Below are 16,146 nucleotides of genomic sequence, written 5' to 3' on the forward strand. Positions count from 1 at the left end.
TAAAGAAAGAGTCTCACTATGTAGCTTTGGCTGGCCTGGAATTTTATATATATATACACACACACACACACACACACACACACACACACACATACACGGCTGGCCCTGAGCTCACAGAAATCCATCATCCTCTGCCTCCTGAGTGCTGGGATTAAAGATATGGCATGCCTACCACCTTATTTTTTGAGGCAGCTCCCACCAACGAGGGAGCTTGATGATTCAGCTAGGCTGGTGTGTCAGTGATGTCCATGGAGTCTCCTGTCTCATCTCCAGTGTTGTGATTACAGGCATACACCACCACACCAGGATTTTCTACATAGGTGCTAAGTAGGGACTGAACACACGTCCTCAAGTCTGCACGGCAACCACTTTATACACTGAGCCATCTTTTCAGCCCCTCGGAATTGTTCCCTGCAGTGAATGAAGCAAGTGTGGGGTTGTCTGAAAAGGCCTTATGATTCAAAAACACAAGTAGAGGAGACATTTCTTCATGGGTAAGAAGCACTTTTCTGGGTGTTTCATATGCAAAGGAAGCATCTCCAGGGAGAGGAAAGATCCCTGCAACCAGCTGGTGGAGATAAGAGAGACTCAGACACACAGAGAGGAACTGAGCCATATGGAAAATGAAGCTGAGAAGAAAGGCCTAGAGGTGTGGTTCTCAACCGTCCTAATGCTGCGACCCTTTACTACAGCTTCTTATGTAGTGGGGACCCCACCCCACCCCCCAACCATAACTGTAATCTTGCTACTGTTATGAATTGCAATGTGAATCTCTGATACACAGGAAATCTGATATGTGACCCACACCGCACCCCCCCACAAGAGGGGTCCATGACCCCAGAGGCTGAGAACACTGATCTAGAAAGCCGTGCTCCTCAAGACTGTAGAAATATCTCTCCTTAGGGTCCCCTCACAATGATTCTGCGGCCCTTGAAGTCACTCACTGATGGGCTGGAGAGATGACTCAACAGTTAAGAGCACTGACTGTTCATCCAGAGGAGGGTCACAGTTTTGGTCATGAAATTCATTATGGCAATAAAAAAACAAATGAGCCAGGTGTGGTGGCACGCACCTTTAATCCCAGCACTCGGGAGGCAGAGGCAGGGGGATGCTGTGAGTTCAAGGCCAGCCTGGTCTACAAAGCGAGTCCAGGACAGCCAAGATAACATAGAAAAACCCTGTCTCGAGAAACAACCCCCCTCCCAAAAAAGAAAAAAGAAACCAAATAAAAACAGCCAGGAGACTCAGCACCCCAATAACAACAATGAGTGCGTCCTCTTGAGTTTCCAGCTTTTCCCTTGTGTTGGAGGTTGGTCCTTAAATGGCTTCCAATGGCTTGTGTGCAGAGTGATTGGGGCCCAGATAGTACAGTCTGGAGGTGATGGAACCTTTAAGAGGCCAAAGGAAGTTAGGTCACTAGGGGTGTGATGAGGCAAGCACCTTCCTTTGCCACATTGCCCCCAACAAGTTGTTCAGCCTCACATATGCCCATCGGAAAGAGGCAGGAGACCATGGACTAAAGCCCTAAGCCAAAATCAACCTTTCTCTTGGATTGTCTCTCAAGTCACAGCTACAGAAACCTAACTAACACACACTGGGAACACAGATGGGTTCCCTTCCTCCCTCTCTCAGCAGCCATCCCAGGACCAAAGCACTTACCCGCGCCTCTCCCCGCCTCTTCCTCGCTCTCCTGGGCTGATCTCCCCAGTTCCTTTCGAAGCCCTCAGTCTCGGGTCCTCTTTCCTACTGGCATTGACCTGGGAGCAATGTTCATCCTACCAAGCACAGAAGTCACCAGCCTCTCACTCACATTCATCTGCGCACGGACCCTGAAGGTCTGGGCTGTAATGGGATCTGAGTTTCTGGCAGGCTCCAGGGTGAGGTTGCTGTGTCCCCAGTCCACCTCCCCCTCAGCCCTCATCTCCCCCATGTCCCCCCTCACCCCCACCTCCACCCCACCCCCTGTCAGTGCTCAGGCCTCCATTTGGAATTAGCTGGAGCTTGTTAGAAGCAGTTCTGCATCCTGCAGGGTTAAAGAGATCTGCCTATGTGTAGGGGTACCCTGAAGGTCTGCAGCCTAGCTGCATGTCAGAGTCACCTTGGAACCTGGAAAACAACCCCAATACCCAGCTGCACCCCAAAACCAATCACATTGGATGGTATGAGTGAAGCATCAGCCACTCCACAGCCTCCCCAGGAGATGACAGGGTCACCCAGGACGGAGATCCCGCTTCAGAGGCTTAGCGTGCAGGCCTTACCATTGAGAGCACTGCTTAGCTCAAGGAATACCTAGAACGTCTCTGGTCAGTTTCCGGGTCCATTTGTTCCTGGCAGCTGCCCCCACCGCAGACTCCTTTTGCGGCCAGAACACAACAATGATTACAAACGCTAGTCCGGGCTGGCACGATGGCTCAAAGATAAAGGTGCTTGTTGCCAAGCCTAACAGCGTGTGCCTGACCCCTGGAACCCACACGATGGAAGGAGAGAGCTGGCTCCTGAAAGCTATCCTTTACCTTCCTTGTGCACACGTGCCTGCATGCACACATGTGTGCACACACACACACATATAGATGCACACACACACACAGCACACATAGACACACATATATAGACACACACACACATAGACACACACGCAGACACACATAGACACACATACATAGACACACACACACAGACATACATAGATACACATACATAGACACACACATAGACACACATACAAACACACACACACATAGACACACACACACAGACACACACACAGAGACATACATAGACACATAGACACAGACACACACACACAGACACACACACAGACACACACATAGACACACACACACATAGACTCACAGACACACACAGACATACACACACACAAACACACATAGACACACACACACATAGACTCACAAACACACACACATAGGCACACAGACACACAATGTTTTTTTAAAATTTGAGTGGATTATAATTATAAGGAGGATGAGCAGCTGGGGTAGCAAAGGGCAGGATGTATGACAGATATTCGTGATCGTTAGGGAGCCTGGAGGACAGCGTGGCCTTTGATCTGTCCCTTCTGCCAGAGGTTAGGGAAATGACTCTTTGTGACAGGTGGGGACCAGTTCCACAGGTCTCTGCGAGATGCTGGCCTTTGTCTAACCACCGGAAATCCTAAAGTCCAGCTTGAGCTCATATCTAGACAAAGAGACATCTTGGGACCTAACAGTGTGTACCTTTAATCCCGGAAGTGGGAGGCAGAGAGGCAGAGAGGCAGATGAATTTCTTTCTGTAAATTCAAGGCTAGCTTGGCCACATAGAGAGTACCAAGCCAGCCAGGGCTACATTGTGAGAAACTGTCTCGAAAAAATAAAAAATAAAAAATGTTACACGCCGATGAGAGAGTTGCATTTTACCACAGATACCCCTATAGCCAGCACTGAATATTATTTTGCCGCCTCTGAGTGAGGATGGGTTTAATAATCTCAAGACTTACTCAGGAGTCTGACACAGGAGGATCTTTAGGTTGTGGCCAGCCTGGGCCAAATAGAGAGATGTCCTCTCAAAAAACAGTTAACGCTTCCCTCTGCAGCGCTAGCCCCCACCTCTTGTGTCATCAACCGCCCCACCCCCATGCCCCAACTCTATCCCCGTCTGCCTCAGTGCAGGGTTCCTACCCCTCTGACCTTGAAGGCAGTGACCCTTAACCATTTGGGTCTCTTCTTCCCTACGGTCACCAACTGAACCAAGTCTGACCCCCCGCCTGCCCACCCACCCATGGAAGTGCCCCTAAGGTCATGTCTGGCCTGTAGGAGAACTCAGATCCTTCTCTGGTCCTATAAACATTTATCTCACAGTGTCAGTTGGCTGCCACTTAGTTATCACTCACTTTCTAGACTGCCTTTGTCGGTGTTCTATTGCTGCGAAGAGACACCATGACCCTCTTTAATCCTAGGACTTGGAAGGCAGAGGCAGGCGGATCACTGCGAGTTCGAGGCCAGCCTGGTCTACAAAATGAGTCCAGGACAGCCAAGGCTACACAAAGAAACCCTGTCTGGAACTCGCCTCCCCACCCCCACCCCCCGCCAAAAAGAAAAAAAGAAAAAGAAAAAAACAAACAAACAAACAAAAACCCCAAACAAACAAAAAAGATAAAGATATTTTCAATTTAAGCAGAAGTTTATTTGACAAAGCTAAACAAAGCAGACGCTCTAAGGTTGGACTGGAGGAGGGTACCCCAAGGCAGGAAGAGTCCAGAGAGTTCGGCATTGTGGATTGTAAAAGGGTTTTCCTGAATAATTATGAGGCGAATGATATATTCATGGCGTAAAGTGATTCTTTTCCTTCCCAGATCATAGTGGGCAAGATCTCTCTTTTCAGGTCTCTCTTCCCATAAACCTCTGGGAAAGGCCACAAAAAGGGGCCGCATTTCAAACCCACAATGCAAGCGATATTATAACGCCATCAGGTCTTGTGCCGATTCAGTGCCTTCGTTTAGGGTACAGGGTGGGAGAACGCCATTCTGACCATCAGGAGACACAGCCACCAACATGCCACTCACTGCTTGCTTGCTTTTCTTCTGCTGCTTTGCATGCTGCTCCCTGCCCACGCGGTTTCAGAAGGCGCCACACAGAGGTGTTCTGCATTCTCCGGCTTGCTTTCCGTAGCTCTCATGGTCTAAGAAATGCACCCAATGTGCACTGCACCACAGCACAAGGTTCCAACACAGGGCTTTCGTCCTAGAAGCTTCCAGAATGTCATAAATTGTGGTAGGAAACTGCAAAGCCTCAAGCCCAAGGTTGGGTGCTCAGGCCCTCTTCACTGGCTGGATGCCCTGAACCAAGCTTGAGGTTACAGTTTCCTGTTGTAAAATGGAGACAGTAAAGTCAAGCGTGGTGGTGGTGCATGCCTGTAATCTCAGCACTCGGTAGGCAGAGGCAGGAGGATTGATGTGAGTTCGAGACCAGCCTGGTCTACAAAGTGAGTGCAGGACAGCCAAGGCTACACAGAGAGACCCTGTCTTGGAAAAAAAAAATGGAGACAGTAAGACTCACTGGGCTGTGAAACGAGATATGTACTTTAGAGTGTCTGACACACAGGTGGCAATCAACTAAAATGAGCAAGTTTGGGGCCAGCCGGACGGCTCAGCCCATAAAAGCATTTGCTGCTTAAGGACTGATGAGTTCAAGCCCTTGAGCCCACGTGATAGAAGGAGGGAACAGACTTCCAAAAGTTATCCTTCAATTTCCTCATATGTTGCAGCATGCTTGTCTCCATCTGTACCCCCAACACACACACACACACACACACACACACACACACACACACACACACCCCCCAAATAAATAAACGTACTAAAACTTTTTAAAAATAAATAAGCTTAGTTTCTCCATCTGAGAATGAGAATAAGGATAGTAACATAGTTTGAGCCGAGCTCATTTCTAGATAAATGGACATCCTGAGACCTAACAGTGTGCACCTTTAAACCCAGAAGTGGGGAGGCAGAGGCAAGTGGAACTCTGGGAGTTCAAACCCACCCTGGTCTATAGGTGAAGTTCCAGGTCAGCTGGGGCTACACGGAGAAACGCTGGGTGGGAAAAAAAAAATGTTCTGTGAATCACAAAGTCTTGCACCCGGATTATCCTTGCATTTGAAGAGCTGCGTTTGGTTCTTGAACTTTTAACTTATTCTGCCACCTGGTGGTAAACACTGTGCCTCAGATTTCATTTTTCAAACAGCTGAAACGAGCTTTTCTGGTTACTGGGTCTTAAGAAATTTGATAAACTTAAGCTCTCTAGATTTTGAAACAGCTGTAAGAGGAGCCTATACAAAAATGTATTTTCATGTTGCACAGAATAATGTCTGAAACAGTTTTCAATCTCCCAAAGCGTTTCGGAGGAGTTTGGAGGGCTTCATTCTGTAGTCCGAAGATTTTTACCTTCCTTTTGGGATTTTACTCCCAACTACAGACTCTTCAGAAAAAGTATTTAACAAAATTACATTAATTAGTTTGTCCTGTTTTTCTTTCATTATTTTTAAAATCACATTTAACTTTACATTTTATTTTATTTTTAAATTGTATTCATTTTTATTGTATTGGAATGAATGTTTTGCCTGCATGTCTATCTGTGCACCGTGTGCATGCCTAGTGTCTCTGGAGGCGAAATAGGGCATTGGGTCCCCCAGAACTCCATCCAGTTAAAGGTGATTGAGCCACCACATGGGTGCTGGGAACTGAACCCTGGTTTTCTGCAAGAGCAGCAAGCGCACTTAGCCACTGAGCCATTGCTCTGGCCCCAGTTTGTTTTATTTTTACGTACGTGTGTGTATCTGAGTGTATGCCGTATGGATATGGGCTCTCACAGGGGTCAGAAGAAGACAGGGACTTCCTGGAGCTGGAGTTACAGCATTCGTGAGGTGCCTACTGTGTGCTCTGGGAGGTGCCTACTGTGCGCTCTGGGAGCTGCACTTGGTCCTCTTGCAAGAGCAAGATGGCGGTCTCAACTACTGAGCCATCGCTCCAGCCTCCTAGGTTGCATTTATTTGTTATTTATTTTGTGTGTACCTATGTGGTCTTGCACCTGTGGAGGTCAGAGAACTGGCTCTCTCTTTCCACTATGTGGCTCCTGGGGATCAGACTTGGGGGCGATCAGGCTTAGCAGCAGGCACATTCGCCCAGTGAGCCACCTCGCCAGACTATGTGCTCACCCCCCCCCCCCTAGTCCTGTATGTGAGTGTGTGTCTGTTTTTGTATATGAGAACTACATGCATGTAGGTACATGTGTAGGCCAGAGAAGGTATTGGGTCCCCTGGAACATAGAGTTACAACAAGTCATGAGCTGCTGATAGGGGTGCTGGGAACCAAATACGGGCCCTCTGACAAGAAGCAAGTGCTCTGAAACACCAACACATCTCCTTCTCTTCTCTCTAGGGTTTATATGTGGCTTCTCCGTTCCTTCCCTCCCTCCTTCCCTTTCTCCTTCCCTCCCTCCCTCCGTCCCTTGTAATATTGATGGTCAGCTTGACAAGTTTACAATCTGCTAGGCAACACACCTGTGGCCCTGTCTGTGAGGAAGGTCCTAGATTAAGCAAGCTGAGGTGGGAAGACACACCCTAAGCATGGGTGACGCGGCTCTGTGGACTGGGACAGTAAGCTGAGCACCGGCGTTCATCCCTCCTTCCTCCTGACTGCAGCCACAGTGCGACCAGCAGCCTGGAGCCTCTGCTGGCGCCACGACCTGTGCCTTTATGGACCGAAAGTGCTTGAACTGTGAGCCCGAATAAACCCCTCCACCTTAAGGTGCTTTTGTCAGGAAATTCGTCCCAGCCACGTATAAAGTAACTAATACACTTTAGTTGTTTGCAGTTGGCACGCAAAGTAATGGGTCTCATTATGAAATTCTCATGCCTCTGTGTCGCTATAATCATTCTAATTCATCTGTACCCCTGCCTCTCTGTTGCGTCTCCTCACTCCTCTACCTCAGTCTCTTCCCCAGACAGTCCCCACTTCTGCTTTTATGTCACATGCGTCTCACCTTCACCCCCACCCCCATCCCCTACCCCCACCCTAAGATCTCTTCCCTAGGCGTCACAATCTCCTTTCTCATTTTGAAATCTATTTACTTATTACCGTGTGCGCGCTGCAGTGTACGCGGAGTCAGTTCTGGCTTCTACCTTTCACTTGGCTTCTAGGTATGAGCCTCAGCTGGTCGAGCTTGTGCGGCAAGGGCCGCCTAAGCCCTGCCTTGCTGCCTTCCCCGCTTCTAGCTTTGTGATCTACACACCCATTTCCTTTTCCTCCAAATAATTTGCCACCTCCTGCCTGGCCTGGTTTTCGCTTGCTTGTTTTCTTTTTGCTTTTTGTTTTTGTTACCACCCGTCCTCCTGCGAGACTCTCTAAGAACAATAGGTCCTGCAGAGCTGGTGCTGTCCATACTGTAGCTGCAGCGGTTTCCTGCACTGCGGTGCGTACCTCCTAACCCGCTCCTGATTTCTCTGCCTTATTAGTTTGTTGCTCTAGGGAGAGCTGAGCCTGGCGATTCTCTCTGGCCCTTTTATTGAGGCAGGAATGAATGAATGCTTTGCTCCTAGGTTCTCCCAGAGAAGACTCCTTAGCAGTTCCCATTCTTGCCATGTGGGGGCAGCAAACACCTTTACTTCTCCCTCCGACAGGTGTTACAGTTCATTCAGTTGTGGGGTTTTTGTTTGTTTGGTTGGTTAGTTGGTTTTTGGTTTTTTGAGATAGACTTTCTCTGTATTAGCCTTGGCTGTCCTGAACTCGCTTTGTAGATCAGGCTGGCCTCGAACTTACAGCAATCCTTCTGCCTCTGCCTCCCGGAGTGCTGTGATTAAAGGTATGTGCCACCACGCCCGGCTTCATTCAGATCTTTACCTGTGGCACAGCCTAGTCTCAAGAAAAGATGAATCCAAAGTTATCAAAGTAAACAAAGAATGGCAGTTAGGCCGGGCATGGTGGCGCATGTCTTTAATCCCAGCACTCGGGAGGCAGAGGCAGGCGGATCGCTGTGAGTTCGAGGCCAGCCTGGTCTACAAAGCAAGTCCAGGACAGCCAAGGCTAACACAGAGAGACCTTGTCTCAACCCCCCCCCCCCCACACAAAAAGCATGCCAGTTAGGAATAAAGACAGACCAAAGACCTTCCAAAGCGATCGCACACACCTGAGAGAACCTAGTCGTAATTACTGATTGCTGCTTTTAGCCTGAGATTTCCACACAGCTGAGCAGGGGGTGGGGGCTCGGGGGTGGGGGGTGGGGGTGTAGGACAAGACAAGAGAGTCCCTGAACTGAATGCAAAATGCAAAGCAGGGGGAGCCAGAGATCTCAGTCCTCAAGCTAAATAACACTCGGCTAAAGTGTGTCTAAAATTAAAACTTAGCCAATAAAATATCCAATATTTATAAATTGCTGCAGCAGAGTTTGAAGAACAGCTTCAGATGACACAGATGCACACAGAATTTAATGTATACACACACATATAATGTGTGTGTGTGTGTGCGCGTGCGTGTGTAATGAGTATGAGTGTTTTGTCTTCAGGAATATCTATATACCAAATGTGTCCCCAGCTGGCCATTGGTCCACGGGAGCTAGAGTTACAGTTGGTTGTGAGCCGCCACTGGAAGTGCTGGAAATTGGGCGAACCTGGGTCTTCTGGAAGAGCAGCAAGTGCTCTTAATGCTAAACCCTCTCTGGCCTGTGCTTAAGACAATTCTCTCAGAGGTGGGTCCAGTGACGCACACCTTTTATCCCAGCACTCAGGAGGCAGAGGCAGGCAGGTCTCTGTGAGTTCAAAGCCAGCCTGGTCTACAAATCGAGCCCAGGACAGCCAAGATGCCAAGGCTACACAGAGATACTCTGTCTAAAAAACCAAACCAAACAAAAACAAAACAAAAAACCTCTCTCTCTCTCTCTCTCTCTCTCTCTCTCTCTCTCTCTCTCTCTCTCTCTCTCTCTCTCTCTCTCTCTCTCTGTCTCTCCCCTTCTCTCCCTCTCTCTCTCTCTCTCCCCTCCCCCATCGCTGTATGTGTGATTATATGTACATGCCCACATGTGTGTGCATATAGAGGCCAGAGGTTGACATCAGAATTGTCTCTTGGGTCTGCCTCCACCTTATTTTTTTGTGGCAGGGTCTCTTCTGAACAAGACCTCTCCATTTCAGCCGGATTGGCTGGTCTGTGAGCCCCTGTCGCTTCTCTCAGAGATGGGGCCACAAGCACATGCCACCAACCCTGGCTTGTTACTTGAGGGACTGGTGATCAAAACTCGGGTTTCCCTGATTGTGAAGCAAACACTTTTCCTCACCGCACCACCTCCCCAGACTCTGTTCAATCATCTTAAAGTACTATAAAAATCACTTGTGCAAACCAACACGCATCTCGACGTTTTCACACATATGTGGAATGCATGGTTGTATTCGTCACTCCTTCTCCTCTCTTGCTTTCCCACCCATCCCATCCGTGACTTCTTCTCCCCAAACTGTATCTCTTCTTCTTTAGTGCCTTCGAAAAAATTCTAATGTGTGTGTGTGTGTGTGTGTGTGTGTGTGTGTGTGTGTGTGTGTATTTGCTTTTCTGAGTCTAACTTATGGCGATTAACATGATCATCTCTCTGGAAATAGTGCGACTGCACTCTCCGTGATGACTAGAGCATGGCCCCTTCCGTTCACTCATTTATCCATCCACGGGCACCTAGGTTGGTTCTATGACTCGACTGTTGTGCACAGAACCATCATAAACGTGGACGTGCAGGCGTTTCTGTTTTATGTGGGCTTTGCTTCCAGAAGGATGGCTGAATCATATGAAAATTATTTTATTTTATTTTATTTTATCTTGACTTTCAGAATCGGTGAACTAGTTTACATTCTTCCTATAATGGTTTTGTTGTTGTTTTGGCTTTGGAGACTAGTTCAACTTGTATCCCAAGCTAGGCTTGAACTCTCCAGGTTCCTGCCTGTGGTGCCTGGCTTATTGTTTCCCTTATTTAAAATGTACTTTTAAAATTATTTTTAATCATGTGTGTGTGTGTGCATGTGTGCACACGTGAGTGCAGGTGCCCAGAGACCAGAGGTGTTGGATCCCCTGGAACTGGAGTTACAGATATTTGTGAGGTGTTTTATAAGGTGCTGGGAATTGAACTTGGGTCCTCTGGATGAGCAGTTAAGTTCTCTTCCCCTCTGGGCCACTGTCTCCCGCCCATGTCTGTTTTCTGACTTTGGTGAGGTGGAATCTCAGTGCACTCTTGATTTGCATTTCCCTGGGGGCTAACCAAGGCTATGGGCATTTTTCACATCAGGCGTTTATTTGTACTTCTTTTGAAAAATTCTGTTGGATTCGTTTGGTTGATTGGGTTATTTGTTCTTTAGGCGTTTAGCATTTTCAGTTCATTATAGCCTAGGTATTAATTTCCTGTAAGATGAATAGTCAAAAGAAAAAGAAAAACTTTTTGCTCTTCAGGCCCCTGACTCTGGTAATTGATGCCTTTGCTATGCAGCTTTTTAACTTGGCACAACGTCATCTGTCAATTATTTTTTGTTTGTTGGCTTATTATTTTTAGACAAGGTCTCACAACCTAAGTCCACCTGGCCTGGAACTTTCTATGTAGACCAGATTTGCCTCAAATTGCCTCCTAAGTTCTGGGGTTATAAGTAAGCATCTGGCTTTCCTTTCAGGCTACAGAAGAGGCTTGCCTCTAGTGTCCTCTGCTGCGGGTGGGGGTGGAGGGAGAAGGTCTGGTCCATTCCTGGGCTCAATGCTGGAAAAACACCTTGGCTCGATGGAAGGACAGGCATATGGGCATAGGGAAGAGGAAAGGTACCGCCGACGCCCGCATGCCTGAGAACGTGACCCGGAGGGGAAGGATGAGGTCCTGCGCCGACTCCTGAGAAGACACTGCAAAGCTGAGAAGATTGACCGCCATATGTACCACAGCCTATACCTGAAGGACAAAGGCAAGCGCACTCTCCTGGAGCATAGCCACAAGCTGAGGCCGGCAAGAAGCTCCTGGCTGACCTGGCTGAGGCTCGCAGGGCTAAGACCAAGGAAGCTCGCAAATAAGCTCTCCAGGCCAAGAAGGAGGAAGAGACCAAGATGTGAAGCTTCCCTAGTGTCTGTACATGGCGGCCTGGCTGTGACCTCAGGTGGGTCAGTCATTAAAATGGCCTTTGTCTGTTGCCCTCTGTAATTAAAAAAAAAAAAAAAGCATGCACCTGGCCTTTAAAAAAGGTTTCTCTTGTTGGAGGTCACCTTTGGGGTGACCCACAATATTGTACCTTCTAGCCATTGAAAATTGTGTTCTTGCCGGGCGTGGTGGTGCACACCTTTGATTCCAGCACTGGAGAGGCAGAGGCAGGAGGACCACTCTGAGTTCGAGGCCAGCCTGGTCTACAAAGTGAGTTCAGGACAGCCAGGGCTACACAGAGAAATTCTCTGGCATAAAAAAAATATACGGCTACCCATGGTGCCTAATGGCATAGCAAAGCTCTTGCCAGCCTCCAGGCTCCCTCAGTGTCACAAGTACCTGTTATACATTTCAGAGTCCAAGCTAGCATCCTGGCTCTTCTCACTTCCTCGCCTACCTAAACTCCCTCCTGTTCATGGGCCTCCTTCCCCCCAGGTAACGGATTCTCATGACCTTGCTATGTGCTCTCTCTCTCTCTCTCTCTCTCTCTCTCTCTCTCTCTCTCTCTCTGTGTGTGTGTGTGTGTGTGTCTGTCTGTCTGTCTCTCTTTGTCTCTCTCTCTCTCTCTCTCTGTGTGTGTGTGTGTCTGTCTCTCTTTGTCTCTCTCCCTCTCCCTCCCTCTCTCTCTCTCTCTCTCTCACACACACACAGAATGCTTTCTCTATTCTCTATCCCCTGCAATTCTTCCCTCTTTTACAGACCATGGCCATGTGCAGTCTGCTTCTTTCTCTCTCTGATCTAGATTCTTCCATGTCTGTGGCTCTTCTCTCTCTCCCCTTAACCATGCCATGCTCATTAGTTTATACAAAGCCCACATAGTAGAAAGAGAGAACAGACTCCCACAGGTTTTTCTCTGACCTCTATATGTGCCCTGTGGCACCCCCCCCACACACACACGTAGTTGTGTGTACACACACAACTCAATGAGTGCAAGTGTAATTTAAAACAACAAGGTTAGGTCTGAGCATGGTGGCTTGCCCCTGTGATCCTAACACTTGAGTGAGGAACAGAGGCAGGAGGGCCAGGAGTTCAAGGTCATTCTCATCCACATAATGAGTTCAAGGCCAACTTGGACTAAAGGAGGCTTTGTCTTTGGGGGAAAAAAAAAGCAAAGGTAATGAGACAGGATGGTCGGTTAGGGGCTGTGGGTGATGGCTTGCCTGCTGGGAAGGTAGGTGTATAACGTAGGGCCTACCAAAATCAGGGCTCCACCTCAGGAGCTGTCGGTTCATCTTTATGTGACTCAATTTCCTCTGTAAATGGGGACAAATGGTACCTAACTAGATACCGTTAAACAGAACGAATGAATCTCAGCACAGGGAGCTGGAGAGATGGCACGGCAGTTAGGATCACGTGTCGGGAGCACACGCTTGGTTCCTAGCTCAGAACTCCAGCTCCAAAGGCTCCATGCCCTTTTCTGGCCTCCTTGAGCCAAAGCTCCTGTGTGCATCTCTCTCTCTCTCTCTCTCTCTCTGGATTTAAAAATACTTTTAAGAAGAGTCTCAGCAAGGTCCATGGCACAAGACAGCCAGGAACTGCTCGCCAGTGAGACTCCAGAGGCAGCAGGGACCTCATCCCTGGTACCTAAGGATGGTGCAGTCTGTAACAGTCCTGTGAGGCCGGCCAGGACTTCAACACCAGAGTTCTAAAGAAAGCAAAGGCTTCCCACCCCACACTAAAAACAAAATAAACAACAAAAACCAAACTTCTTGCCATTTAAAAGTTCCACGCCACACTTATTTGGAAATTTTATTCTTTTTATTGCAAATCTCTGGTAAAGGAAAAGACAGGGTAGTTGATTCTCCTTTATACTTTGGCAAGAAGAGTTCTCCATTGTCTCCCCTGGACGGCTGGTCTCCCAGCAGCACACCGAAACAGTGGTGGGGATGAGGGGGGGACTGGAGGTGTGACACATCCTGGTGCTGGTGACTGCCTCCCAGATGCTCTGACATAACCGGCCTGGAGGTTACTCAGCATCAGCAGCTCTTTAAACTCTCCAAGTGTCCCCAAGCAGCCAGGGCGGAGAGTCCCCACCGGTTTCTCATCACACACACAGGCAACATCTTGAGCACCTGGGTGACTGCAGCAGCAGCAGCAGCAGCAGTGTCACCTGCTTACATCACCTGCCAGGCCAGAGTCAGCTGGTGCCCCCTGTCCCCTCTTGCTAGGTGTCATGTGTCCCCAGAGGAGACAGGGAGACACTGAGGGGAGGGGAGTGTGGCAGTCCCCTGAGGCCTGTGCTTGCTCACTCCATGAAACATGGCTAGCCAAGCACAAAGGGAAAACAAGGAAACACGTCCTGATGGCAGAACACCAGCGACTTCTCCTAAGTGGAAAGATCTTCCCATCTAGAGGTGAAAACGTTTGTGGGGAAATGAAGAAAATGCATGATGAGTACACATCCCTCCCACGACCTCTCATGAGTCCAAACTAAAAGCAAAGTTGTCAAGCTACCGAGAGTGAAGTATTAGGTTCTTTAGCAGCATTACCTTCCGTGGGTCAACAGTAAGAGCCAGTTAGAATCTCATGGTAATTTGTTCTAGAAATAGAAAATGCTTTTTTATTTTCCTGAGTCCTTGCAAATGAGAGAGGAAAGGAAAAGACAGGGTGTGGTTTGGGAGCTTTGAAGTGCTCCTGTTCTCTTTCCTGGGGTACCCTCACTTTAAACACGGGGTGTCCTCTGTCAGGCACGATACACGCACAGGTGGGAAAACAGCGCGGACTTGAGTCTTCAATGACTCAAACATGGCAACTGAAAACAAAACATCTACAAAGGTGCCGGGACACACGCCTCTTGTTGGTATTATACATGTGGTGTCAGTTTGACTCCTTGTCTGTACAAAAGTGTGTGCACCTGTTCCATGAACGACACTGAATACAGCCTGTCGTGACAATGGTAAAATCGTTAGGACGTTTAAAAAGTACATAGGGCCCCAGTTTCACATCACAACCCCGATGTGTTTACCACACTCTCTATTTTGTTGGTAAATTTTTCTTAAAACAGGGGACAGTACAGCCATGTGATAGAAACCAAGGCACGAATATACAGTTACAACAAATATCTATAATTCTTAGCACTTAGTGCCTATTTAGGGAACATTTAGGTAAATCATAACATCTGAAAAAATTCTCACATTCATTACAATTGATGAACAATTATCTGTGCAATAAACAGACTGCTTAGCAACCATCACATCATTAAATATATGGCTATCGCTACACAGGCTGTGAAGGGTTCCAAAAATAGCTTTAAATATTAAAAGCTGATACTTCTAGGTGGATATAAATATTGTGCCTTTTGGAATCTAGATAAATGTTGTAAGTTTCCACTTAATTTGTAATCTGTATGGCAATTATCAATTTTTAAAAAACTATTTTTGTTATATAAATGGCAGGGTTTTCCCCCCCAGTGTTAAACCCCTTTTCTACAAAAGACAAGTGATTTACAAGAAAATAACCTAATGTAAAAAAAAAAAAAAAATCATAGACAACAGTAATACAATCCAAATGTGGACTTAAAGCTGAACTCTAATCTACCAGGGCATCATTCTTTTAATGTAGGTAAGGAGCAATACGTTTCTTAATTTAAAAAAAAAATCACCATGGCAGTTTTTTTGTTTTCAAAATAGTAGTCTTGGCTAGAGCATCAATCACTGAAAATAAATTCTTTTCATTCATAAAAGCCTTTCAAAACCTGAGGGGACAGGGCTCCACCGCACTTGGATAGGGAAAGAAAGTCGTAAAAACTGTAGTTAAGATTTTTAAGTAAAGGGTGTTTTCAAGACGGAAGGTAAACGTTTAGACCCGTGAGAGCGCATGCACACCCTGGGTGGGGTCCAGCACGCAGCCACGGTCAGGCTGCCGAGGTGCCCGGCTCATAGCCCCACAGGCAGTCTCCTATCAGGCCCTCGTCCCAGACCTCTTCACATGGACGTTTCCGGCGTCTGCATCTGCTGGATCTGCTTCTGCAGCTGGTCCCTGTCCAGCTTCATCTTGGCCTCCAGCACTTGTCTGAGGGACCCTATGCTTTCGTAGATGGCTGTGAACCCTTGAAGAAAAGGCAAATGTCACAGGTATTAACAACTAGCAAGCTGTGTCCTGCCAGATTCTACGGCTGCAGTCATGGTTGGTTCTGACACATGCTGGAACTCCAGCGGGGTCAACGCTGGGTGGGACCTTCACAATACCTGCTCTTTAATCACAAAGGGGGTCAATTGCAGCCAAGGACTGTGGTAGATGCAGCTTTAAGCAAGGGGCCACTGTCGCTAGGAGAAATCACACCATGTATCTGCTGCTGACCCAACGGCCAGAGCGGGGCGTCCATCCCCCCTCCAACGTCTCTATGTCATAAGGAAGCAACTGAAGCCCAACTGAGGGACTTTCTGCAAAGCACCAGCCCTGTAGCCTAAAAACACCAGGTTTAGGGTTTCTGTGGATCAAGAAAGCACCGCGT

At 47.8% G+C, this 16,146-nt stretch overlaps 1 protein-coding gene and 1 pseudogene across 2 annotated transcripts in view; one reads left to right on the plus strand and one right to left on the minus strand.

The window, feature by feature from the left end:
• The first annotated feature begins 2,085 nt into the window (after window positions 1-2,085).
• Window positions 2,086-11,608, plus strand: LOC127197930 (60S ribosomal protein L19-like; annotated as a pseudogene).
• A 2,937-nt stretch (window positions 11,609-14,545) lies between these two features.
• Window positions 14,546-16,146, minus strand: part of Fam81a (family with sequence similarity 81 member A) — a 55,407-nt gene continuing 53,806 nt past the window's right edge. For both annotated transcript variants that reach the window (XM_051156747.1, XM_051156746.1), the window contains exon 9: window positions 14,546-15,741. In XM_051156747.1, the coding sequence (XP_051012704.1) occupies window positions 15,617-15,741 (125 nt within the window). In that variant the 3' untranslated portion in view covers window positions 14,546-15,616. The remainder of the gene's footprint in view (window positions 15,742-16,146) is intronic.

Source organism: Acomys russatus, chromosome 14, assembly GCF_903995435.1.
Source record: "Acomys russatus chromosome 14, mAcoRus1.1, whole genome shotgun sequence".
NCBI classification, from domain to species: Eukaryota; Metazoa; Chordata; class Mammalia; order Rodentia; family Muridae; genus Acomys; species Acomys russatus.